Source organism: Maniola hyperantus, chromosome Z (assembly GCF_902806685.2).
Source record: "Maniola hyperantus chromosome Z, iAphHyp1.2, whole genome shotgun sequence".
In the NCBI taxonomy this organism is placed as follows: domain Eukaryota; kingdom Metazoa; phylum Arthropoda; class Insecta; order Lepidoptera; family Nymphalidae; genus Maniola; species Maniola hyperantus.
The window spans coordinates 4,706,899-4,734,735 of record NC_048564.1 but is presented as its reverse complement, the minus strand read 5'-3'; the positions used below and the strand labels follow the sequence as shown (position 1 = coordinate 4,734,735).

General features: G+C 36.7%; 1 protein-coding gene across 2 annotated transcripts in view; it reads right to left on the bottom strand.

Annotated features, from left to right (window-relative positions):
* LOC117995685 (uncharacterized) overlaps positions 1-27,837 on the bottom strand; it is an 86,733-nt gene that overhangs the window by 36,928 nt on the left and 21,968 nt on the right. For both annotated transcript variants that reach the window (XM_069509024.1, XM_069509025.1), the window contains exons 5-6: positions 12,240-12,396; positions 4,475-4,569 (exon numbers count right to left, since the gene is read on the bottom strand). In XM_069509024.1, coding sequence (XP_069365125.1) covers positions 4,475-4,569; positions 12,240-12,396 — 252 coding nt within the window. The remainder of the gene's footprint in view (positions 1-4,474; positions 4,570-12,239; positions 12,397-27,837) is intronic.

Genomic DNA, 27,837 nt, shown 5'->3' with positions numbered 1-27,837 from the left:
TACGCTTGGTGGGGCGCTTTAAGGGCGATTACGCACTGCATATGATCCGAATCAAATACTTTGCGAAGTATTCAGAGAACTATTTGTATGGTAGCTTACGCACTAGCTCCGACTTCAGTCATCCGAGTTCTCTTTGACAGTCGTGAAAATATCTCGGATGTGCCTCGGATTCAAATCGGACATATGACGTAGATAATATGTCAAAGATGTCCACTAAATAGCTGGGATTTCGATCAGAGATTGGATTGATGCGTAAGCAATATCCGAGTTCAATCCGAGTTTTGTATATCCGTATTTTCATGGACTCGGATCGGATGAGTGCGTAACCGCTCTAAATTGTCATTTTGTACGCACTTCCCTTTGGGTTTTTGTGCACTCATCCGTATTTGGTTCGTATCCGTGATTTTTCGAAGTGGCTGTCATACAAATACTCATTCGATTCGTATATTTACGGAATCCGTGATTTCACGGATTATTGCGCAAGCACCCTTTTAGCGTATGTACTTGTAATATGTCTATTTCAGTGAATAAAATGATGTCTATGATTATCGATGTGCTTATCATTCAGGTTAGACCTTATCAGTATTTTTTAGCTATGACCTGTAGGTACCGATTTCTAAATACAGCTATTGTTTTTATCTTTGAATGCGTTGACTACCTAAATAGAAAAAAAATACTTTTAAGCTCATTTCATTTCATTTCATTTCAAACAAGCTACCAAGTCTTCGTGGTTAAAGGGTAACCTGTTCTGTGATAATCGTTAATTTTGGTCTTTAAACATAATTCACTTAGTAAATCTTAGGTTTGAAAGACACAAGTAGGTAAAGTCTGAAAATCAGACAAACAAGTCTATAAAATGAGAAACTAGCTCATTGTCAAAATTTGTAAAGATCAAACTGCTGGGATTAGATTCTAAAATCTTTGAGATTTTGCTTGTAGATCCTCCCTATAAAGTAGACCCTACCAAGAAAGGATCCAACAAGATCTTCAAATAACCTACTTTCCACGCGGAAAAACCCGCGGGAAAAGGTACTCAAAGAATAGGTACCTCATCAAGAAATTACGTTTAGTTTCACATCTCTGTCGTACTATTAGTCTTTCAAACTACCAAGCTGTAGTTGGAAAGACTGGGGAAACTTTAGCAATAATAAAACTTGCCGATTAGATTGTTATGCCCGCTCTCCATTACGAACGAATCACGGTGCAAAAATCCGTGAACACTTTGTGAACGCGCGATGCAAGGCATTAATACTTGTCGCGCCGTTCAGGGGCTTTCGTACTTAATAACGATTAACTACAAACAGTCTACTAATTAAAACAAACTCTATTTCTTTGCGTACGATGTCGATATGCTATGCTCATGTGCGATAGCTAAAATTGGTTGAACCATGTTCATTCATTTGGTTTGTAGGACAAAAGAATTAATATAAATGGAGTGATCAATTTAATCTAAATTAATGTTGGTTATTGCCCGATAACAATTATCTAGCTTTCGTGGATTCAGATTTATTGATATCTGAAATACGTCGATTTTATGACTTACTGATGATCATGAAAACGTACTAGAATACTGAAATTTGGTATGTAGGCTAGTAATTGCATATTAACAACGAGTTACAAGAATTACATTTTTAAGATTGGACACAAACATTGTACCTAAGTATCTTAATATTGAAAAAAACGTGAATAAAGCTTTTTTAAGGTTTTACGTACAAAACAGTACAAACAGTTCTGGAACAGACTGAGAGGTAGCGTATAGTCTAAGCCGGTGGATCTAGACCATAGAAAAGGGTTGTTTCGACATCAATGATCTAAATGTTTAAAACTATTACATGTATGTAGGTTCCCTCTATAACGTAGACATTAGACGCGTGCTTGAGAAATTAGCACTTCACAGATTGTTGAGAAATTCCAATTAGTTAGTCCCATAGTGAAATAATTATTAGAAGTTGTAGTTGTTGCAATTTCCACAATTTCGATTTCAAAGTATGACTGATTTGCCTTTCTCAGCACAATGTTGAGAAGCAGGAAATACCCGCTTATTGCCAGTATACACTCGTAGGTATGAATAGAAGTCCGTAAAGAAGCAACGCCCGATAAGAGCATAGTACTACTGCATCTGTCCGATGTCCGATTGACTCGAACTGGGGTTTAGTGGGGCCACTGGACACGCGCAATACCCACTTATTGACGGTATATACTTGTAGGTATGAATAGAGGTTCGTAAAGAAGCAACGCCCGATAAGAGCACAGTGCTACCTCTGTCCGATGTCCGATTGACTCGAACTGGGGTTTAGTGGGGCCACTAGACACGCGCAATACAAACTTATTGACAGTATATACTCGTAGGTATGAATAGAGGTCCGTAAAGAAGCGACGCCCGATAAGAGCACAGTTCTACCTCTGTCTGATGTCCGATTGACTCGAACTGGGGTTTAGTGGGGCCACTGGACACGCGCAATACCCACTTATTGACAATATATACTCGTAGGTATGAATAGAGGTCCGTAAAGAAACGACGTCCTAATTAGTTTCTAAGTAAGTTTTGATTCATTCAGTAGTTCAATGTGCTAATGGCATAACAAGCAGGAAGATATATTGCAAGTTAGCCTGGCCGCCCTTCATTCATCATTGAGGTTACCTCGTGCCCTCGATATTTTGTGGGATTAACCTTCGGCGAAACTTTTACGAATCACCCTTTTGCGTGTTATATCAGCTGAGATCTTACTACAGCTGTTGAGGTAACAAAGTATATAGATTTATTTACTTCCTATATGTTTTGAGTCACACACTGTGTTATTATCTACCTTTTAAAACCGATTTCGAAAAGAGTTACCTACACAATTTTATTTTGTTTATTTGAAAGTAATCAACAGCGTTTTTAACAGAAGGCCACAAGAGATTACTCAAAATTATAATGAAAACAATTTTAACAGAATAGAATTAGAATAAATAAAATTACAACAGTGTGTATGTATGCTTGTGTGTATGTGCTTGTGTGTGTGTGTGTATGTGTGTGCGCGTGTGTGTAAGGTAAGTGGGAGTGTGTGACTGCATGCATGTTTTATAGATATTATGGATTACATTTTCAAGGATTTTATTGGATTAACAGCTAGAATATTTTGTATACCGAAAAACAATTAAGGTCCTGTAGGATAGGGGATGCAAGTTTTAGCGTTGTGTTACTCCATAACTCCGTTAAATCTGACCCACTTTCGACGGTACTTTTCTTATTAAACAGCCACCGCCACCGCCAAGTGAATATTTGCGCGAGAAATATGTAATTTGACACTCGTAAACTTTTCTCAATCTAGCTTCCACAGTCCCTTTGACAGGGACAGCAAAACCGAAATTGTTCGGGAAACTCCGCAAACGTGCAAACCTAAAGTGGCGAAACCTATAACCTAAATAGTAGATAACTACAAGGCAAGAGTGAATAGGAATCTTCTAGGTAAGCGCAACCTAGTATTTATCATTGCTTGTTATTTAAGAGCAAATTCGCAAACTTACGCTCTTGGATATAGTGCGACTATGAATAAAGTTTTGATACTTGTATTAAATATTCATTTCTAATTTTTTTGTTTCTAATAAATATATCTTTTTTTAAGTAAAAATATTACAATAAAAGTTAGCCTTTATCTAATTACTATACATTATCATACCCGAGTGTAGTGGTGCCAAGAATACTGGCTGTATTTCCGCGCGGTACAGCCAAGCCGTGGCGCATAAAATGAGCCAGCCCTTCTGTCACCAGATGAGACTATTAATCTCGGCGAAATGTCGCATTTTTTTAAATATTTTTTACCACTAAGACTCCGTGGCCAAATTTTTTATTGTAAACTAGCTGCCCGGCGAACTTCGTACCGCCAATTTTTTAAATTTTTCTCTCCATAAGAACCATCCTCGTACTTCAAGGAATATTATAAAAAAAGAATTAGCGAAATCAGTTCAGCTGATCTTGAGATTTGCGATCAGCAACACATTCAGCGATTCATTTTTATATATAGAGATTTTATACATACTAATATTATAAAAATCCAAAAGTGTGTCTGTCTGCCTGTCTTTCTGTCTGTCTGCTAGCTTTTCACGGCCCAACAGTTTGGCCGATTTTGATGGTCGATAAATATGGGCCTCATAAGAAAGCTTAGAGTCACTCAGCGGGCGATGAAAAAAGGTGAGCTTGTAGTTTCTCTACATAACTAAATCAGAAATGAGGAGATCCGTAAAGAGAAACAGAGTAATTAACATAGCTCAAAAGGTTGCAAAGCTGAAGTGGCCAATGGGCAGGACACATAGTTCCAAAAACCGATAGACGTCGGTGTCCCAAGGTAATAGAATGGTGACCCCTCACCGGAAAGCACAGAGTGAGAAGACCCCCTACTAGGTGGACAGACGTCATCAAACGATTCGCAGGGTGCCGCTCTATCGATTGATAATGAAGATGATAGAGTGAGCAAAAAAGAAAGGCACTAACCTCTAACATCACCGTGAGATGGTTGATATGTTCAGCTTCGGTGTAAATCAGTTCCCGGATGACGGCTTGCCTCGCTCGCTCATGCAGTGGTAAAGCTGTAACAATAAAAAGCGATCATAGCCTGTTCAATAATGCCAATTCTCTAAATAAAATGGGAAATCTATAATGTAGTACTGCCCCTTTCACAAAGTTCGCTGTGAAAAAGGACAGCAATACTTCAGTTCAGACCTATCAATTTATTTTAGATAAAAATCCCGTGGGATCACCACGATTTAAGAATGCAATTCCTTACATCATCAGGGCTGAGGAATTAGGTCCTCGAATTCAAAAAGTCTTTATTTGGAAGGTACCTCCAATATCAATTTATAACCGACAGTTTCCAATCCATCCATCCCGTCAATTTTTGTGGTCAGGTACAGCAATTCCGTACAGCATCAGGATTCAGAAGTTGGAATCCAAATTTTTTATGGGACACTGTTGCAATGTTTCTCTATCGATTAAAATTAAAATTACTCAAATCGGTTCAGAAATCTCGGAGATTTCGGTGTTCATATGTAGAAAAACATACTTCCCCCTTTTTTAAAATTCGGTTAAAAAAGTAGCCTAACATAGGCTACTTTTTTTACTCCCTGGTTAATTCTCAACTTGCTTGTGAAAGTCCCGTCAAAATAGGTTCAGCCGTTCCGAAGTTTAGCCCGTTCAAACAGATAGACAGACAAAAAATTTAATAACGTGTGATTCAGTTATGTTACAGTTCAAATAACCATATGAGCTTAATTTGAGGTAGTTATTTCGACATTATTGACAGACACTTCAATTCAATTTTGTTAGTATAGATATAGATATTTTGTACAGCCTAATTGTACCATGATCATGAATAGTTGAGGCTTGGACGCATACTAGTAGAAGAGCGACGTGTAAATTGACAGAACTTCTATTTTGCCAAGGTAAAGTAAAATGAAGTCTATGTTCGTCTCAGTAAAATTTGGTTTCGTATTTTCGGTATCCTTACATGCGCCTCCAGCGATTCTTGCAGCTTTAGCGCCTCCGGCAGACCTTGCAAAACTAGCTACCCTATGGGCAGTGGCGTGCACAGTGTTTGAAGCCAGGGTAAGCATTAGTTAGGTAGGAACCTATTTACTGGCAGGTCATAATGAAAAATATGCATTGAGCCATTACAACTGGGGTAAGCAGTGCATTTATGCCTCTATGACCTGCACGCCACTGCCTATGGGATCTCCTTTGCAGATACCGACTACTAGATCATACCTACGACTTTGTTCGCGTGGACATAGGTGTTTCAAAAATTCCGTGGACATCCGCGGAGCAAATTCTTTGTTTCAGTCTAATCAGTGCAGTCATTGTGACGTGAGGAGTAATCGCTTGCAACTTTCACCGTAATACTACCCCCTGCGAGGTACCAATTATTTGATGCTAGGTACCAAATAGTAGCAAAAAGGTACTAAATCTTGGAATGCCTTAAACTTCCAAATTCGCTCATGGTCCAGCCATCTGATGCTCACTAAAGAATATCCAAACTTTCACGTTTACAATATTATGCTACGCCCTAGGATTCATAAATTAAGCACCTAGAGGAAACAGAATTAACCGTAACTATCTGAACACTATTTTTCTTTATGAGTTTAATAAAACAGTTCCAGTCCTCACTTGAAAATATGTTGGTGATGCTGTCCCGCCATTCATTAAGGTTTCCTTTAATTTTATGATCCTACAATTATTTGTTGCGTCGTTAAATCGTCGCGTCGTGAGGAAAATATTATCTAGGTTGATTTATATAGGTTGTATACTATTATTGCTATACTATTATTGCCATACTAGCAATTTTATTTTCTTGAATACCTATCATCATAATATTATATATTTTCAAAAGAAACAGCTATCTAGGCAAGTAGTGCACTCCACCTTGGGTACCTACATCATCAGCTAGTGTTTGGTGTGACTGCAGTCAAGCGAAAGCATTATACCTAGTTAAAAAACAATTGCAGTTCGTGTTTGTTTGTATACCTATCTGTATTCTCTCATAGCTTTTAAACTACGTAAATTTTAATGTGGGTTTCATATTGACCTACCCTTGCTATAGTTTAGATTGTTATAGCAAGTCAATGTGTTTTCATCATAATTCAGAATATTTTCACTAAGAAATCAATGAAGGTTTATCATAAAGTAAAATTAAAGTAATTACACTTATAATAAAATATGTAAGTAGGTATGCACATTTTAGTCTTGAACCATTTATACTTGAACAGCTCCTTTCCTATGAGGAACTTTATTTTTATTTTTATTTATACTGTCTGCTAAAAGATTCAAAAATAAATTTAGTTCTCTTTCGGGCTACTACCATGAAAATATTAAGTAGGTAAGTACATACACTTATTTAACAACTACATCAGTAATAAGTTCCTAAAACTGCAAAATTACAGCTTAAATATACTCTAATAGTTTCATAATAAAATTGGTATATATTATACAAGTACCTAAGTGTTTAGTTTGTTCTGTCTTTAACGTCGTGATACGGAACAGAAGTTTAACCTATTAGTACCTGGAAAGATTTCCGGGAGTTTTTAAAATTGGTGATTTCATAGATTTCGACGTACTCTTTCAGAATTTGTATTTTGCCGCCTCATATCTTTGCCGCTCGCACCGCCATCTTGGAAAAATGGCGCCCAAAAACAGTTTTTTGATGACAACTTCTTTCCGACTCATTTTACGATGAAAATGGTTTTGTATTAAATTAAACTAGAAACAACTTATAACTCATTTCCACACCACCATGAGGTAGAGTGAGTGGCGCAGTTAACCGTAAAATGAGTCGAAAATAAGTTATGTCAAAAAAACTGTTTTTGGGCGCAATTTTTCCAAGAAGGTGGTGCAAACGGCAAAGATACAAGGTGGCAAAATGAAAATTCGGAAAGAGCACATCGTATCAAAACACCCGGAAAACTTTCCAGGCAAAACTACCAAATGACTAGACTATAATTATGTCAGGAACTCTACCGTTTCGAACGAAAACTTAAGTGATTTATGTAAATTAGCAAAGCAACATTTTATGCCGTGAAAAGCTTGCAGCCAATTAATTTAAAACTCGGTGTAAGTAAATAGTAGGTAGCCTACTATCGCGGCGTAGAAAATATCAATTTTTAGGATTCCGTGCCCAAAGGGTGAAACGGGGGCTCCGTTTCACCGTATATTAATATCACTCTGCGGTCGGTCTGTCTGTCAGTCCGCGTGTCACTGGTCTCTAGGTAGGAAATATAGGTATTTGGTTTAAAACGTTGACCCAAAGTCGAATATTGAATTAGGAATTCAATTAAATTATTTTTCAGGGGGTTTCCCATGAAAAAAACGCCGGAAAAAATCTTTCAAAGTCTATCTCAAAACTAAACTACTTTATTAAAAATATTAAATTTAAATAATATATAAAAGAAAAAACTGACTGACTGACTGATATATCACAGCACAGCACAAACACAGGTCAAACTGTTAGACGGATCGGGCTGAAATTTGGCATGCAGATAGTTATTATGACATAAATCTCCGCTAAGAAATGATTTTAAAAAATTCAACCCCTGAAGGGGTAAAGAGGGTAGTCTACGCGGATGAAGTCGCGGGCTTAAGCTAGTTTCAGTATATTTTGTACCATATATTTTATTTAAACAACAAATACTGAAAACAACGATTGATGAAGTAATTTGTAAGCTGTGACTAAAATCTAATAATGTACTGATCCTAAACTCGACTCGCACTTGGCCGGTGTTTTAGCGGAGCGGCAAGTGTACACAAATTATTTTGGCATTCATAAATAGAACAGCTTTATCTTGAGAGGCAACCTTTCAAATTAAAAATTATAATATTGAACGTTATTGGAAAAATATTGAGACCTACTGATAAATTTATTTGCTTGAGACTTTGCTTGCACGTATAAGCACTACTTATTTCATAATCATTACTTTGATACATCTCAATTCCTCTAATAATTAAAACTAGTCGTCTCAAGCAATAGACGCCTACAGTCTCTTGAAAATATTGCCACTGAATACGGTCTTTTTAGGGTTCCATACCTCAAAAAAAAAGGAACCCTAACAGGATCACTTTGTTGTCTGTCTGTCTGTCTGTCTGTCTGTATATCTGTCCGTCTGTCTGTCTGTCGTGTCTGTCAAGTAAGGTCAGTTCCTGTCTGTGACAGGGTACTTCCCGTTGACCTAGAATAATGAAATTTGGCAAGTAGTTAGGTATTATAGCACACGTAAAGGGAAAAATCCGGAAACCGTGAATTTGTGATTACATCACAAAAAAAGTAAAAATGTGTTTATGCAAATTATTAGTATTTTCAACTATCTTTTTTATTTTATTTTTACATAAGTTTTATTTTATGTTTTATTAATTATTGTTTTACTAGTTATTTTGTTTTTAATTTGTTTTTTTTATTTTTTCTTATTAATTTATTTTTATCTTTTTTAATATTTTAATTTTTTTTAGCGTTCATCACGTTCGAATTGGTGTGTTTTTATTGTTTCCTCGCAAATGGGACTAAAGTACTAAATAAGTCTCGGCTGAAATAGCAATTGCCGACCTCGTTTAGTTTAAAAAGGACTCGGCTGGCACCTCGTCCTTTTAAAATCCCGGCAGAAGTCCCCGGCTTAGCCTCGGCCTTCCAATGTTACTTCGCCGGTGGTTAAAGTGATTGCTTTCTTTTAGTCCTGGACTGTAATGTATTTATTACGCGAGCTTCGTATATTGTTAGCAATCTATATACTTGTAATTACTTATCTCTGGTTGCAACTAAGTAAGCCTTTGATCAGCTTTGATGATCCACTTGTTTCACCTTAGGTCGCAAATCGCAATCGATAATGTTAATTAGAGTGCTCTTATCTATACGTCAGAAGACATTAAGTACACTTGACTTGGTACGACATAGGTAATATATTATGCTGCAGCAAACAAAAGTTATGGGCGTCAGTTCAAGATTATTATTAAGTGAAAATGCAAGATTAAATAAATTTCCTAATTGACAACTCGATACTAATTAGCGTTTTCTCCGTGTACAATCTAGAATAGAAGACGTAAGAAGTGCTTTAAAATTGATTTTAATTATATAATTTATAAATAATTCTCATCATAAAATAATATCTTAATCCGTGACTGATACACAATGCACATGCTAAACCGATTTCAGACCGACCTAAAGATTTAGGAGCGCAAATTTCTTAAGTAACTAACCTATATTAAGTAATTATAATGGGGTTTTTAACAAATATAAATCCATGTGGACAAAATCATGAAAATAAGCAAGTCCATACTTAACATTATAAATACGAAACTGGTCTGTCTGTCTATCTATCTGCTAGCTTTTCAAAGCCTAGGTATCTATGTACTGTTTCGAAGATCATTTTTCACTGCAATTTTTTTTTAATGTAAATTTAATATTTTGAAATTACTTAAAGTACTTTAGCGATATTGATATTTCAGGCATTCCCCGTTTTCAACTTGTAATAGCTGCGCGATTAAAATAAATACTTGTATATAGCTCTTCGTGAATTAAGAACTTCCATCAGATTGGATGTTTATTAAGTATTAAAGAGAATCGCTTTTTACTTAGTAATAGACTTCTTTTATTATCTCAAAGACAAAAATTACATCAGAACTGTGCCATAATAATTCGATACCCGAAAGAAATGTTGAAAATATTTACATTTAATATTTACTTTTTTTCTGACGAAAATGTTGTAATAAAACTAAAGCTAGCCTTATCTAAATAGGAATCCCACCGGCGCGGCGTGAAATGGTGCCAAGAATACTGGCTGCATTCCCATGCTGAATAGCCAGGCAGATCGTTTGCGAAAAATTGTGCCAGCACTTCTATTTATTAAATCGCGATGAGACGTCTCGTAAGAGTTTTTTAGCCCTGAGTCCGTTCCCCCAGGGCCTCCACAGCAACCAGAATAGAAATGTAGCTCTTGATTAGAGAAGTAAATACTAATAATATTTACATAATGGGCAGGGCACATAATTTCGGCCATAGGGTGGATAGACTACAGACGACATCAAACGAGTCGCAGGGGGCCGCTGCATTCAGGCGGCAGGAGACGTTTATCGGTTGAGAATGATGACGATGATGATCTTAAAAATACCTTTAAATAACTAATTAGAGCTGTGCGATTACATAAATGATACTAATGAGGATGACTGTATTACTGCGATGTATAAAAACCAATTAGGGAACGGGCCGAACGTCATTCGGTAAGTAGGTACGTTCTTCGTAAATCCTGGCACTCAGTGACAGTTTTTTCAGTGAATCATAGGGAGCAAGCAATTTGAATAGAGCGGCTCCCACGGTAACTTTGGAAATCGTGTACACTAAGGCACTTAAGTTTAATGACAATTATTACATCTAGTTTTCTTTATGCCAAAAATGAAAGGAGTTTCTGTTTTACTACAGTTTCGTTTGTGATTAGTTGCTGACTCAAAATGGTTAACGCTTACTGAGTTTGTTGTCTTTGCCATTTGTATAATCATCATTATCATCATCGTCAAAATAGTCGATAGCTGTATTCTATCCACGGAGACAAAGTTAGTATAGGGTTCTCTCTATTACGTAGTCCCATACATAGTTCGGGAAACTGATAGACGTTGGGGTCCCAAGGTGCTGGAATGGCGACCTCGCACTGGAAGGCGCAGCGTTGGAAGACCACCCACTAGGGGGACGGACGACACCAGACGAGTCGCAGGAAGCCGCTGGATTCAGGCGGAGCAAGACCGTCTTGTGTGAAAGTCTCTATAAGAGACCTATGTCCAGCAGTCGACGTCTAACGGTTGTTGTTGGTGATGAGGTTCTTACGAGTACCTACCTTAATCTAATCTTATACCTTTACAATTTCTTCAACTGATTCGATTCAATGTCGATGCTACTAAATTGACAATTTATTAAGCTATTACGTACTATTCCAATAATAAAATTTAAGCATAAGCTTAATGCAAAAGTGTGTCTGACTATTTGTTTTCACATCGAGCCCAATCAATTTTTATCAAAATCAGATCAGTCGTTGGCTGATATAAACTTGATGTTAGTAATTTGATGCAAAGGTATCTTTGCATTTTGGAGACGGACTTGCTTTACTTTTACTTCGAGGAAATATCACTTCATAGAACAACCGAGATATCGAAGATACATAAATTTCACGTACAAGTAAATAGAAAAATATAAATAAGTATCTAACTAGGTACTATGCATGCACTAACATTTGAGACCTAAGTCCGTAGAAATATTATTATAAATGCAAAAGTAAGTCAATATGTCTATCACCTTTTCATGGCTTAACCACAAAGAGACATAACTTGAGATTTAGGGATACTTTTATTTGGAGAAGTTAAGAATTTTACAAAGTATTTTCGGAAAAACTCGTAGGCATCAGCTAGCACACTGAATTGCATTGTTCTGAAACTAGTTCAAAAATGTATTGTAATTGCTTAAATTATTTGGTCTCTCAAACGTACTGTTATAATTTTATAATTATTAACTATTTAAGTAATCTGTAAAACAAAATTGTAATCTTATTTGGCCTTATTTTAAGTCTGTTATTATGTAAAATTATATTGTATGTATCGCTGGTGATTGCAAATAAACGAATAAAATAAAAAATGTATTTATTTAAAAATGTCTATCCCGCTGAACAACACGGACTCGCAAGTAGCATAGTGAGCGGAAAGTCGGTTCATATTCAATTTAGTAATAAGTAATTGAACTTACTTGAAAAATTATAATATTGATCAATGTTCTTCTGTTGGGAGGCCCAGAGGATATAGACAAATGCGTCTTCAGGGACTCCGGCCACTTCGAACCCTTGGATCGCAGGTACTCCATGGCGGCTGTAGTTCGCCAAGAAATTCGCTACCTCGACGTGCGTCTGAAAATGGGTTCCGTTTTAATACAGGTCTAAATTATAATGACTATTGAATGACTATTGGCTGTACCTACTGACATCTTTGTCAGCCTACCTATTGACATCTATGTTCGCGACAGGTCAACATGGTAATCGGGGTACGAGGTTAGTCGTGCAGGTGTGTGGGGCGTCCCCCCTGCAAGACTCGCCTCACACCCCGATTGCCACGTCGACCTGTCGCGAACAATACCTACGGCCTATCAAATGAACTAAAATAAAGACGATCGTTATTTTTGTTTTCGAAAACATTTTGTTAGACGTAACTGATAGACGTTGGGGTCCCAATGTGCTGGAATGGCGACCTCGCACTGGAAGGCGCAGCGTTGGAAGACCACCCACTAGGGGGACGGACGACACCAGACGAGTCGCAGGAAGCCGCTGGATTCAGGCGGAGCAAGACCGTCTTGTGTGAAAGTCTCTATAAGAGACCTATGTCCAGCAGTCGACGTCTAACGGTTGTTGTTGGTGATGAGGTTCTTACGAGTACCTACCTTAATCTAATCTTATACCTTTACAATTTCTTCAACTGATTCGATTCAATGTCGATGCTACTAAATTGTCAATTTATTAAGCTATTACGTACCATTCCAATAATAAAATTTAAGCATAAGCTTAATGCAAAAGTGTGTCTGACTGTTTATTTTCTCATCGAACCCAATCAATTTTTATCATAATCAGATCAGTCGTTGGCTGATATAAACTTAATGTTAGTAATTTGATGTAAAGGTATCTTTGCATTTTGAAAACGGACTTACTTTACTTTTACTTCGAGGAAATATCATTTCATAGAACAACCGAGATATCGAAGATACATAAATACTATGCATTCACTAACATATGAGACCTAAGTCCGAAGAAATCAGTACCCTTATTATAAATGCAAAAGTGTGTTTGTTTGTTGGTTTGTTGGTTTGTTGGTTTGTTGGTTTGTCCTTCAATCATGTCGCAACGGTGCAACGGATTGACGTGATTTTTTGCATGGGTATAGAGAGTGACATAGGTTACTTTTTATCCCGGAAAATCAAAGAGTTCCCACGGGATTTTTAAAAAACCTAATTCCACGCGGACGAAGTCGCGGACATCAGCTAGTATTATTATAAATGCAAAAGTAAGTCAATATGTCTATCACCTTTTCATGGCTTAACCACAAAGAGAGATAACTTGAGATTTAGGGATACTTTTATTTGGAGAAATTAAGGATTTTATATTTTCGCAAAAACTCGTAGGCATCAACTAGCACACTGAATTGCATTGTTCTGAAAGTACTTCAAAAATGTATTTATTTATTTTAAAATGTCTATCCTGCTGAACAACACGGAAACTCGCAAGTAGCATAGTGAGCGGAAAGTCGGTTCATATTCAATTTAGTAATAAGTAATTGAAAGAATACTTACTTGAAAAATTATAGTATTCGTCAATGTTCTTCTGTTGGGAGGCCCAGACGATATAGACAAATGAAGAATGAGAATGGCAATAGAGGTGCAAGGTTAGTTGTGCAGGTGTGTGGGGCGTCCCCCTGCAAGACTCGCCTCACACCCCGATTGCCACCTCGACCTGTCGCGCACAATACCTACGGCCTATCAAATGAACTAAAATAAAGACGATCGTTATTTTTGTTTTCGAAAACATTTTGTTATAAACAGCTTTTGTCAGAGTACTTCTGATTAACGAGGTAGAACAGTGATATGATATACTACTACTACTATAACAAGTCAATGAGGTAGAAGAAATAATAATAGCGTCATCCAGACCAAAGCTATGACTGCTCGAAAATACGACGAAACGCTTCGAGAAAAGGTACGTAGTGCCCCGTCCTTTAGTTTGACTCGTCTTGGCGGGGGCACTGCCGTGCCCCCTGATTTCTACTGATTCGATTCAATGTCGATGCTACTAAATTATCAATTTATTAAGCTATTACGTACCATTCCAATAATAAAATTTAAGCATAAGCTAAATGCAAAAGTGTGTCTGCTTGTTTGTTTTCTCATCGAGCCCAATCATTTAATGATCATAATTTTATGCAACTGGAATGCCATTAAATTATTATTAAAATTATTCGTGTACAAATTAATGTTATAATTATTGTCATTAAAGTATAAATTGCAAAGGTAAAATGTAATCATTTTATGAATAGATTTTATGGAATTAATTTAGATGAGAAGTAGGAATAGAGTAATGAAAGAGCGTTTGACGTTCTCATTGCAACGGGAAAACTAATATTGGTTCAAATTTAAATGAGATAGCATTCCGAGCAAAAGTAGGTAGTACTTATTTTAATACTCAAGGAATAGAAACAGAAATGAAAATACCTAATCATCAAACGGGTTGTCTTCAGCTTTTTTATAGTTAGAAAGTAGAGCGGAGCGAGACCATGTAATTAATCTATGGTTAGAAAATAGCAAAATAAATAGAAAGGAAACGTCAAAAGTCACTAAATAAACCTTGAATGAATGATTAAACAAAATCCCGTAGAGGTCTATCTACGTAGTAGTACATGCAAGTTCTTTGGTCTATTCATCCAAAAATGTTAGTTTTTTTGTTTAGTTAAAAAAGGACGTTAACAAAAAGGCTTTCACCGTTCACGATACTTTTTTAAATCAAATCTCCGCCTAGCGGGAAACCTATCTAGCAATTTTCCAATATTTCGGGGGAATTTTGAAACGGGAGTTTCATGAAAAATATAGCAATAAAAAATAAAAGCACATTCATCAAATGAACTGGTTTTTTAGGGTTCCGTACCTCAAAAGGAAAAATAGAACCCTCATAGGATCACTCTGTTGTCTGTCTGTCTGTCTGTCAGTCAAGATAGTTACAGGGTACTTCCCGTTAACCTAGAATCATGAAATTTGGCAGGTAGGTAGGTTTTATAGCAGACATTCGGGGAAAAATCTAAAAACCGTGAATTTAGGGTTAGATCACACAAAAAAAATTGTGGCCATGAACTAATAATTAGTATTTTCAATTTTCGAAGTAAGATAACTATATCAAGTGGGGTATCATATGAAAGGGCTTTACCTGTGCATTCTAAAACAGATTTTATTTATTTTTATGCATCATAGTTTTTGAATTATCGTGCAAATTGTCAAAAAATACCACTGTAGTATACGGAACCCTCAGTGCGCGAGCTTGACTCGCACTTGGCCGGTTTTTTTAACTTAACCTGACCCTGCCCGCTACCAAACGAATTAATTTTGTACTACCTAGTTACCTATTCTGTTTATAAGTAGCTTTAAATATCATACTCAAAATGGGCTGTTTTACGATGTGTGATACGAAATGTGCACATTGCATAAAATTTAATCATCTCGGAACTGTCCGGGATTACAACTCTCAAGAAAATTAAGTATAAAATTTCATTTCATTCATATCATAAGTTTGAATTTGGAATAATCTTTCTTCCTGAATATCTTGTATTAATATTCATTTCTAGCTGACCCCGCGAACTTCGTACCGAGTAACCAGTTGATTCTTTATTTTTTTAATACTAAGACTCTTAAGTATTATTACGCATCTCTTGTATGGGAATATAGAAAAGTGTTGTTTTTAGACTTTTTCAAGCAATTTTTTAAATTTTTTTCGAAGAAAGAAAAAATTAGCGAAATCGGTTCAGTTGTTCTCGAGATTTGCAACACATTCAGCTATTTATTTTTATATATAGATTTTTTTTCCGCAGCTTAAATAGTTTGAATGTGGAACTCTACCGAATAGCGCTTTAAGCACTCACAACACAGGACCATAATTATCCTTATCGAAATTTTTACAGCTCTGCGAGCGCTTTTAGCGTCATTCGGAATAAAAAATTAAAAAGTTAGATTTTTGTCTTCATATTAAAAGGCGCGAATTGACTGTTCGATTCAGGTTCGATTTAAATTATTATTTATTAAAAAGTACTACCTACCCACCAGACAAAATGAATTCAAGTAAGGATAGTATGGAATTTGATTGCACACCTGTTTTGAGAGCGTAGGCCGAATTAGCAAAATATATAGGTTTTTTTAATCATTTAGGTAAGTAAGTGTTTCATTTTTTAGAAAAGCACTATACATGTCTCGATGGGAGCGCCTTTCTGGCCTCGTGTTATAGACGTCCTCGCCAAGGCTCGGCCATCTAACTCACACTCGACCTAGAAAACACGTACTTCCCGGTCTCGTGCAGTAATCTACTATTTCTTATCAGCTACTATACTAAGTCACCAGTGAACAAAACTGCATACTTTAAGTAATTTAAAAGAAACATGGTCTACCGATTAGGAATTATGAGTTGTATGATGACCAGTTGTCTGAAGTAAGAAGTATACCCCAGTTTCATGTTTTAAAATAATATCTTTTCTAGAGAAAGTTATCCAGTGTAAATGAATATTATTATACTTATTGTCCTTATATTGTGTCTAAGTAATCGCAGCCATCCACAAATATAAAATGGCTTTAGGGTTACAATCTTAGTTTCGTGTGAACATACCATATATTTTATTACTACCTTTATAGCTGCTAATATAGGGGCACTGCCGATAGCATCCAAAGGTTACCTGACTTATCAAGTAGTGTGGGCGCACATTTAAATATCTGTAATATGATTTTCAGAATTTTCTAAACGTTACCTAATTATATTTAAACGAATCAGAAACAAATATTATAATATTTTTATTATTTTTATAGTGTTTTACCTACACTTCAAGGAATTTCTATATAATTTTTGATATGTATTTAAAATTATTTTAAATATTATAAATCTAAGAATTCGGTTTATTTAATTGTTTATTCTATCCTAGCTTATGCTCGCGACTTCGTCCGCATGGACTACACAATTTTAAACCCCTTTTTCATCCCCTTAGGGTTTGAATTTTCAAAAATCCTTTCTTAGCGGATGTTTACGTCATGATAGCTATCTGCATGCCTTACAGCCCGATCCGTCCAGTAATATGAGCAGTGCGTTGATAGATAAGTCTGCTAGCCTTTCTAGCCCATCCGTTCAGCCGATTTTGACGAAATTTGGTACAGAGATAGCTTGCATCCCTGGAAAGGACATAGAATAATTTTTATCCCGGAAAATTAAAGAGTTTCCACGGGATTTTCAAAAACCTAAATCCACGCGGACGAAGTCGTGGGCATCATCTAGTAATCTATATAAATAAAAGGAAAGGTGACTCACTGACTGACTGATTGACTGGCTGATCTATCAACGCACTTTAGCATGGCTAATATTCTTTTTAAAAAAATCTGTTAAATAATACCTACTAGCTTTTTCCTGCAACTAGTATTTACTTATTTTAGTTAATATTATTATGATATTGAGAAGAAAATAAAATTTTATTTTCAATACCTTTGAGTGAAATTCCTTTCAATGCCACCAGCATTGGAGGTCTGTGGGGTGATTCTATTACTGATAACACTGAATGATGGCTAGCCACCGAGCTCATTTGACATTGGTTGATTCTACATGGCATGCTTCATCGCGATGTTAAAAGAATAATTTTTCGTAGAAAACCTTTAAAGAATTAAAAATAAATGTCAAATGAGCTCGGAGGCTATCATTCAGTGTTAGACATTGAGTTAGCGAAATAGTAGGCAGTTGTATTCAATTATCTAAGAGGACCTTAGATAATTGAATACAACTACCTCTATGAAGAGGACCTACATGCATAATTTCAAGTTCCTAGACTCAGCGGCTTGAGCTATGCGCTATGTCGGTCAGTTAGTTTTTCCTTTAATACAGTAGATTAACAATAAATATAAAACAAGTTTTGCACAGTAGAGCTGGGCTTGTTTTTAACCCTCTTCATTCATAAGACATTAACCTTTTGAACGCTTTACAGGACTGACCTTTTCTTGGCCTTTTCCTTACGCTTTTGGTACCTGATATTTGGCTTCATTACAATGAAAATGTGTAGTTTTTTAAGTATCAATCCATACTTATATTATAAATGTGACAATGTGTCTGTCTGTCTGTGTGCTAGCCTTTTACGGCCCATCCGTTCAGCCAATTGGGTATTTGACTACATCAAAAAGAAATTATTTCTCAGTGATTATTAAATAGAGGGTCTTCCAAAATACGTAAAATCCGCGTCCTTTGTTGGTTTTAAGTGTAAGAACCATTTTAAATTATCGATTAAACTAAAAAAAGCACGTCAAATGATTGTGACGTCACACACATTTCATAGAATCTCGCATACTAAGCGCGCGTTTTGACGTTTGATAAAAAGTTACTGATTTGACTAGCTGTCAAATACCGTATTTTGTCAAAATTTGGTACAGAGATAGTATACATCCCGGGGAAGAAAATAGGCTACTTTTTATCCTAGAAAATGGAAGTGTTCCCACGGGATTTTTGCAAACAAAATTTACACGGACGAAGTCACGGGCATCATCTAATTTAAAATAAAAATTACTCTATCTATTGCTTGATTTGAATACTATAATAATCATCATCGTCAACCTATAGCCAGCTCACTGCTGCGAAAGGTCTTCCCTCACAATTAGAAGGGTTTAGATCTTCACACACCTTTGAGAATATTGTGGAGAACACTTAGGCATGCAGGTATTCAGGCATTCAGGCAAGCATTTGTAAAAGTTTAGTAGAAAAAAAAACATAAGTATTCTATTCCTCACGATGTTTTCCTTGATTGCTAAAGCAAGTGATACTTACTTGCTTAAGACGCACATAGTTTTAGAGCATTTAGAGCCTCAATAGCTCAACTGGTAAAGGAATGGACTGAAAACCGAAAGGTTGACGGTTCAAACCCCGCCCGTTGCACTATTGTCGTACCTACTCCTAGCACAAGCTTCACGCTTAGTTGGAGAGGGAAAAGGGGAATATTAGTCATTTAACATGGCTAATGTTCTTTTTTAAACAACAGAAAAAAAAATAGTACCGAAAAGTTAGAGATCGTGCCCAGAATTGAACCCCGGCCCGCCGACTATGAGACCGGCGCGGCGTCTTAACCACAAACTAGGATATCACCACATTTGGATAATGTTGTTTGTGTAAAATTGTGACAGGTACCTAGTCTAGGAATAGGATTCTGGACGGATAATGACGTCACACACAATGTGACGTCCAACGACAAATATTTTTAAAATTTTTAACCTAGAAAATATTTTCCAGCAGAAATTACTCTATCTTCTATAAGTATAAAAATGAATCACTAAATGTGTTGCTCATCGCAAATCTCGAGAACAGCTGAACAAATTTCGCTAATTCTTTTTATATAATATTCCTTGAAGTACGAGGATGGTTCTTACGGAGAGAAAAATTTAATTCAACCTCCCCCTCAATTTTCTAAACTCCACCCGAGCGAAGCCGGGGCAGGTCAGCTAGTTTTGTTATAAAATATGTGTTGTATCATACTTTGAAAGAAAAATAATGTGTCTTTACGACTAAATATATATATAATATTATATTATATATTATTATATTATATATTATATAGTTTATGACAATAATTCACGCTTGATATATTTGTATACACGTTGTTTACTCAATAGTTAACAGCCTCTGGAAGAGAATAAAAAACCTCTAACTTTTCGCAGTTATGTGCGTTTAAGTAATTAAATATCACTGGCTTTAACGGCGAAGGACAACATCGTGAGGAAATCTGCATATCTGAGAGTTCTCCATAATGTTTTCAAAGGTGTTTGAAGTCTACAAATCCGCATTTGGCCAGTGTGGTAGACTATGACCAAAACCCGTGCTTTATAATGAGCCGGTGATGCGTTGATCATGATGATGATGAAAAATTTCGTAATTTTTCTATCCCGTTTTCAACAAACAAAGGCTGTATACCGGGCTTCTTGTTTTATGTTTTGCTTGCCTCTGTTTTTGATAGCATGTTGGCAGTTCAGGTTTTTTAGGGTTCCGTACCTCAAAAGGAAAAACGGAACTTATTGGATCACTTTGTTGTCTGTCTATCTGTCTGTCTGTCTGTCTGTATGTCCGTGTGTCTGTCAAGAAACCTACAGGGTACTTCCCGTTGACCTACAATCATGAAATTTGGCAGGTAGGTAGAAAATTGGCATTTAGGTATTCTGGGTTAAGGGCCTTAAGGTGAGACTGAGTGAGTAGGTAAGTGAGGCCTTTTGCAGCGGGAAAATTTCAGATCTCATGAGAAACCAGAAATTCGCGGGTCGAAGTCGCGGGCAACTGCTAGTATTTTATATTTTTATATTAAAAGCTAACTTAAAGTTTAGGTAGTTGGTTTGGATACGAATAAAAACATAATCACAGAACAAAAGAGCGAGCTAAGAGATTGCAATTTTGTTTAATTTTCAGGAACAGAGCTTACTGAAGGCAAAGAAGAAATAAGCATACGGATACAGAATAACGTCAGATATTATTTATATAAGTTGCAGAATAAACCATTTCAAAACGAAAAGAAAACAAAAATTCATCGTGGACTAGTGGAAGCGCAAGTGAAGCGAGCGCGAATTTTTTTAGGTTTACAGCCTTCAACTACAAGCTGGCCTTTACTCATTGAACATATTTGGGCATATTATGCTATTTCTCAAACTTTGAAGGCTACCCCAGACTAATTGAGATACAGGTCAGCGATAGAATATGGCGTTATTGAAACATCCCTATCACTCCTCAGTGTGCCCGTGTGCCGTCGCCTAGTTAACCCATAAGGACGGTCGACCCAAAAATATATAGGTACCTATACATCAGTCTGCAGAAATTGAAAACAGATGCTTATATTTTATAATTAGACATATAAACAGGCATACACATAAATCGTTAATTATAACCTAAGATAAGTCAACATAAAAAACTTGACATCGAACATCTAAAGGTTATAGTACCTAGTACAGTTCACGATTAGCTGATACTACAACATTATACTACACTAACTATAGTAGTAGTGAGAACATAATATCAATATCGTAGTGGTTTCCTGTCCTGCTTATATACCTAAATTCTTAATTTAATTAATATTTTGCAGGCAAATCGGAGAATTCCTCCCTTTGCAAGTTGTATTATTTGCCCATGACAAATATTCTACATTTGACCATACAAGTAGATACCCTAATTTTTTATTAACAAAACCGGCTTATTTATCATATTTATCAGTGCTGACAAAATACTTATGTAGAACTAAATTGCATTTGTATCAAAGTTTGGGACGACGCTATTATTCAAGACTTTCCCTTGCACGTTAATCAAAAATACTCATGGCAATCAAACGAGTCCATTCAATTAGTATGTAATCCCTTACAAATGTTGTCATTACTTATAGATTTTTGGTACTCATTACGAAAATGTATTTTTAATATTGCGTAATGTTTTTACATTAAAAAAAAATATAACAGATAACAGACATAATTCACAGAAGATAAAGTAGTACTTATGGTAATCGCATACGAACGGACGACCCGCAGTGACGCAATATATGGTCGCAAAATACTAAAAGACGTTTTACAAAATCGGTCTTATCGATCGCAATGTTGATGTTGTCAATAGAGGTCGCGTCTACACGAATTTTCAGTATTGGAAAAAGCGATATCCGCCTCCTTAAATTGCGAGTCATCTCTCAAAATGCGATCACCAATGATGGATGTAAACATTGGGATGGACTTACATCGGGGCGGCTGACAACAATTGGTGAAATCGCGGTGCGCCTCCTCGGGCTTTCACTGCGGGCACGTTGCCTAGTTAAGGATATTTTCATATTGGTAGTTTTACCGCTTAGAAAAGCTGGTCTGGTAGCCTGGTAGACGCTACGCTACGATTTAGACCTGCTCAACAAAAATGTTCATATGAATTATTGCAAAATTGTTATCGTATAACGTTGGGCAGGAAACACATTTGCGTGTCGTGACGCGCTAGTTTCATGCATTTAGTGTGGTTAGAGAGAGATGCGACACAAAGCATTACGACACGCCACTATAATATGTCTCTTACCATACTAATGTATGAAACCATGCTTCTGGTGCGTCACGATACGCAACGACACAAATATGTTTCCTTTGGGATGTAGGATATACAATAGGTATCTACTTACCTACTGAACCGAACTTAAAATTCGTATCTATATTTGCATAGTAAGTTCAATGTAATGGTTGTTAATGCCACCAATAAGGCTGTACACCTGGACATCACCAGCTTACACTGCTTATAGTACGTAACGTTGAAAATTTTCTAGGCTGAGTAAAGTTATCAATTTATTTATTGGTAATTGTGTACGTTTTTATAATAAGCTCCCAGAATTAAAATTCTGTTACAACGTAAAGGATTATTTAAATGATAAGAAAGCTTGGGAATGAGTTGCCAAATAGGTTCGATGGTTCTAATAAATATAAGTGATTTTGTAAAGTGGCGATAGTAAAAAAGAATACCCGGCTGAGTTTGTTGTGGGCTCTTCTCAGACCTGGGCGCGTTTTGAACCCTCGCATAATTGCATTATTGTATTGCAAATTCAGCAAGCGACCATCAGAAAGTGTCATACATAAGACCATCATACATAACTACTGCATTGATATAGCTAAAACCTACCCAGGTTCAGATATAGGATTTGACCACAGTCCTGTAATCATCAACTTAGCGTGTAAATTAAAATACTACAGGCATAAAACACGCAACACCAATAAGTAAATTAAAAAATTTGAACAAAGGACAAGTACGTACACAGATTAACAAATGAGCAATCGAAAAAAGACAGCAAGTTGGTGAAAATAGGAAGAAATTTGGGATAGTCTCAAAGAGAAAGTTTCAGATATAAAAAACTATATTACAAGCAACGAAGATTATCAAAAAAGAAATTTGGATGGCTGAAAAAATTATGGAACTAATAGAAGAGCGGTGACTCTATAGGTCTACAAGTATAGATAAATATCAGCCTTGGATAAGAGAATACGGTGTCAATCGTGCTGGGCTCGGAATGTGTGGAACGAATAGAGTTGCGAGAACATTAAAACTCTTATGAAGAAGCATAATTTGTTTAGTCTCCATAAAAAAGTTAAAGGTATTCATAAAAAGCGCCATCACTCACTTTTAGAAGATAATCAGGGAAACATTATTCTGGACGCTACAACTAAGAAATGTCATTGGGAACGATACATACGAGATATGTGTAGTGACAACACCCGCAAGCTAACAAATATTGTGAATGAACTAAGTCACAACCAATTTGGATTTCGTGCGGATATGGGAACAAGGGAGGCACAGTTTGTGCTCAATGTACTAGTTCAGAAATGCAGAGATATGCAACAAGACGTGTTCTTGTGCTTTATCGATTACGAAAAAGCCTTTAACCGTGTTCAACACGAGATACATATGAAATTTCTTATGGGTACAGACATCACCAAGGGCATACGTATCATCATGAACGTGTATTGGGAGCAAACTTAAACAACCAATCAGTGTAGACGGTGAAGAAACAGACTCCGTTAAGTTTGAAGAAGCGTGCGACAAGGATGTATTCTATCACCCCTACTATTTAATTTGTACTTGGAAGACGTTGTCAAAGATGTTCTAGAAGATATTGCATTTGAAGTTATTGTTATTATGCAAGTGATTAATAATTTAGGATATTCTGACGATACTGTCTTAATAGTCTCCACTTAGCAAGACCTACAAGAAATAGTTAATAGAGTAAACGAGCGCAGCAATAAGGTAGGATTAAGCATGAATGTGTCAAAAACAAAGTTTCGAGGAAGCCACAGTTGCCGTCACAAATACCAATCGGACAACCTTGGAGAACCTAGAACGGTCCGTAGAAATTGAAAACAGATAAAGTCCGTACTAAGTGACTTCTCACGCACCAATTTAAGTCTATGGGTCAACTGTCATGTCAAAGTACGGTTCACTAAAATCATACTTTTGACATGACAATTGACACATAAAGTCAAAATGGCACGTGAGAAATCATTTTGTACGCATAATACTCATATTTATAATTAGACAATTCACGTAAACAGGCATAAACACATACATATTATATAACAAAAGTAAACACAGAAGCTTGACATCGAATATCTATAAGAGTTATAGTGATAATAGAGTGAGAACAAGATATCCATCCATATCACAGTAATTTCCTGTTTTCTGCTACCCAAAAAAAAGATTTAAATAATATTTTGCAGGCAACTCGCAGTATATTTCCCATTGCTAATGGTGATATTCCATATTTGACCAGATAAGTACTGTGATTTTTTTATAAACTTATGGTATCAGTTCTTTTTAAGCCCACTTCCAAAAAGGAGATGGTTCTCAATTCGGGCCGTTTTTTATTGTATACCTATACCTACACCGATTTTTACGAGGTTTCTTGACCAATTTGAAAATCTTTTTAATTAACACTAGAAGTTTACGAGGTGGTCTCATAAAAATTTCTGGTTCCAACTCCTTTATCCTGATGCTGGAAGGGTACTGCCTGCCTAAGTTATCAAGATTTACGATGTTTTCATAGTGAATTAATATTGTAGGTACCAAGCATAGACTATATCATTGGACTTCAGATCCAGAAACATCCCGTGTTGATTAAAAAATACATTTGCAAATAGGTCCAGAAAACTCAAAATAATCGATGTACATACATAAAAATAATAAAAACGAACGGCCAAATTGAGAACCACCTACTATTTGGAAGTCGGTTAAGAAGCGTTACGTTCGCCCGACTTTAACTTTATAAGTTTGGAAAGTAACATTTGGAAAGTTGACTTTTTTATTCTTATTCTGAGTACCAATGAGCTACTCACTTGAACTACGATCTAGCCTAATAGCATTAGTGCTGCTAATACTTATGTGCATAGTGCTAAATTGCATTTACACAACTCCAGAATGCCAAAGGCATTTTATTCGAGACTTCATTAGGGAAAAGTATTTTTACTATTGTGTTAATCTTGCCTTCCAGGTGGCTCCCGCTACCGTCTAAAACTGCATCTTCATTTACCACCAGGTGAAATCACAGAAAGGGCTAACATGTCGGTATAGGATTTTTAAAATTTAAAAAGACAAAATTAAAATTTAACAGACATTCACGAAACTGACCATGCTTCGGAAAGTACTACGTAAGTAGTGCTTTTGGTAATTGTATACGAAGGGACGACCCGCAAGAGCCGTGCACAAGGTTCATGCAACTCCTTTTCTAATGAGGAAGTTTCAGGGACAGCTTCAATAAAATTTTCATAGATGTCTCTTGAATATTTCGCATAGGTCGCCACGAAAGAGGAAAAATAATACCTATATCTTTATGATCTATGCTTTAATGTTTAGGTCGTGTCAATCAATGACATAGATGAAGAGTAAGAGCTAGCGTGCACTGCATATTTTCCTTACGTTTCTTGCCCACAAAATCTGTGAACTATAATAGAAGTCATTAATTAATTTAGCATCCGATTTAAATTTAAAGCATATATGATATAGATATAGGTATTATTTTTCGTCTTTAGTGGTGGTAATATATTCAGTGCTACCTATGAAAGTTTTCTCGAACGTTGCCTAGAAACCTCCTCATTGACACACATGCATTAGCTGCCCTTACAATAAATGCTCTTTCAAGCGAGAAAGCGTGCCTGCTCACGCAATCACTAGTGCTTTCCATTCTGCAAGTCTGTGAGTGTCAAATATTTTTTGACAGACTGATAGAGCATGTAGTGTAAAGTCAGCTATTGACTTACGTCAGCGCGACTGCCAAGTGGCGAAAGAGCAGCGCGCTTGCTCGGACTCTCACTGCGAGCCCGTTGATGTCTTGATGTTGATTTCATTGGTATTTTACTACCTCTTAAAAAGTCGGTAGGTACACTACCGCTGTACGGCTGTCTAGACCTGCCCAAAGAAATATGTATAAAATAATATTATATTCATTATAATATTATAAATAATTTTCGTTATGTAGGATATGCAATATTCAACCGAACTTAAAATTCTTATCTAGATTTGCCTAGTAAGTTCAATGTAAATGTTGTAAATAACCTACGAGTGAATAAATCAGGGTGGTGAGGTCATGACGTAAACGAGGCGGCAGTGTCGGGCTTGGTCTTTCTTTGAATGCAATCTTGTACGAGTGGTTAATTCGTCCAAGAATGCAACAAACAATCCAAGGTAGTTATGAATAGCTGGAATGCTACTAGCTCGCGATTCACTTGTAGGTACTAAATTAGATGCCTTTTGTTAAAGGGTGAACTATGCCATAGCTCATAGGCTTTTTCTTCATTAGTTAGTTATGGGTCATTGATTAATAATAAATAATATATGTAAATTTTTAAGTTTCCAAACCGAAGAAGGTATATAGATATTTAGAGATAATTGTATGTAAAATAAAATAATGATTTTTTGTTTGAATATCACTTAGCTTCTATTGGCTTCTATATCTAACTTAATTTAAACATAGTGATTTTGAGGTATTTTCCCATTATTCCCTCATTTATTCTACCATCTCATTGTGTTTTGTGGTGCTATAAAGAATACACATACATACATACATACACACATCTCTATCCCCTCTCCCCCACCTCACTTCATCTCCCCCACATCTATCCCATTGCCCCCCATATCAACCCCATCTCTCCCACCCAGGGTTACCTCCAACCTGCTCCTTCATTTATCTCATCTCCTCTACCTCCCCTCACATCTATCGTATCTCTTGCCATCTTCCCCCCTCCCCTTAACTTCCTCCATCCCCCCCACCTCCCCTCACATCTATCGCATCTCTTACCATCTTCCACATCTCCACCTAACTTCCTCCATCACCTCCACCTCCCCTTACATCCCCTCTCAGGTTACCTATTCCCCCCACCTCCCCGCTCATCTGCACTATCTCACCCCCACCCCTAACCTCCCTTTTTATTACCCCCACCTTCCTCCACTCCCACCTTCCTCCACCCCCACCCTCATATCCCACACCTCCACTTGCATTTACGCTAACTACCCGCCTCTCCCATCTCCCTCCACCTCCCTCCTCATCTACACCATCACCCACGCTCAACCAACCTTCCCCCTTATCTACCCTACCTACCCCTGTCATTTCTCACCTCCCTCCCAACTCACCTGACCTTCCCTCCCATCTGACCCCACCTCCCCATCTCCCACCTCTTTACCACTCTCTTTACTCCACTTTACCCCACATCAACCCCTCTATCCCCACTTCCTCCTACCTCGCAGGTAGGAGAGATGACGTTGGAGATCCGCACATATACCCCATTACTCCCCACCTCCCCCTACCATCCTTCCGTCTCATATCTCCCATATCCCCAACCTCCCTCCACAACTACCCCATCTCCCCTCACATTACCCAATGCCCCCCGAACTCTCCCCACCGTAAATTAATTCAGTTGCTGATAAATAATTTTCGACGCCAGATATATAATTTAAAAGATACCCACAATTATTTTTAACAAGTTACTATGTTTCTATTTTTCAGGCGCCGAGCATTAGTCGGCAAACTAATATTATTGTAAGCCATACTTAGTTAATATT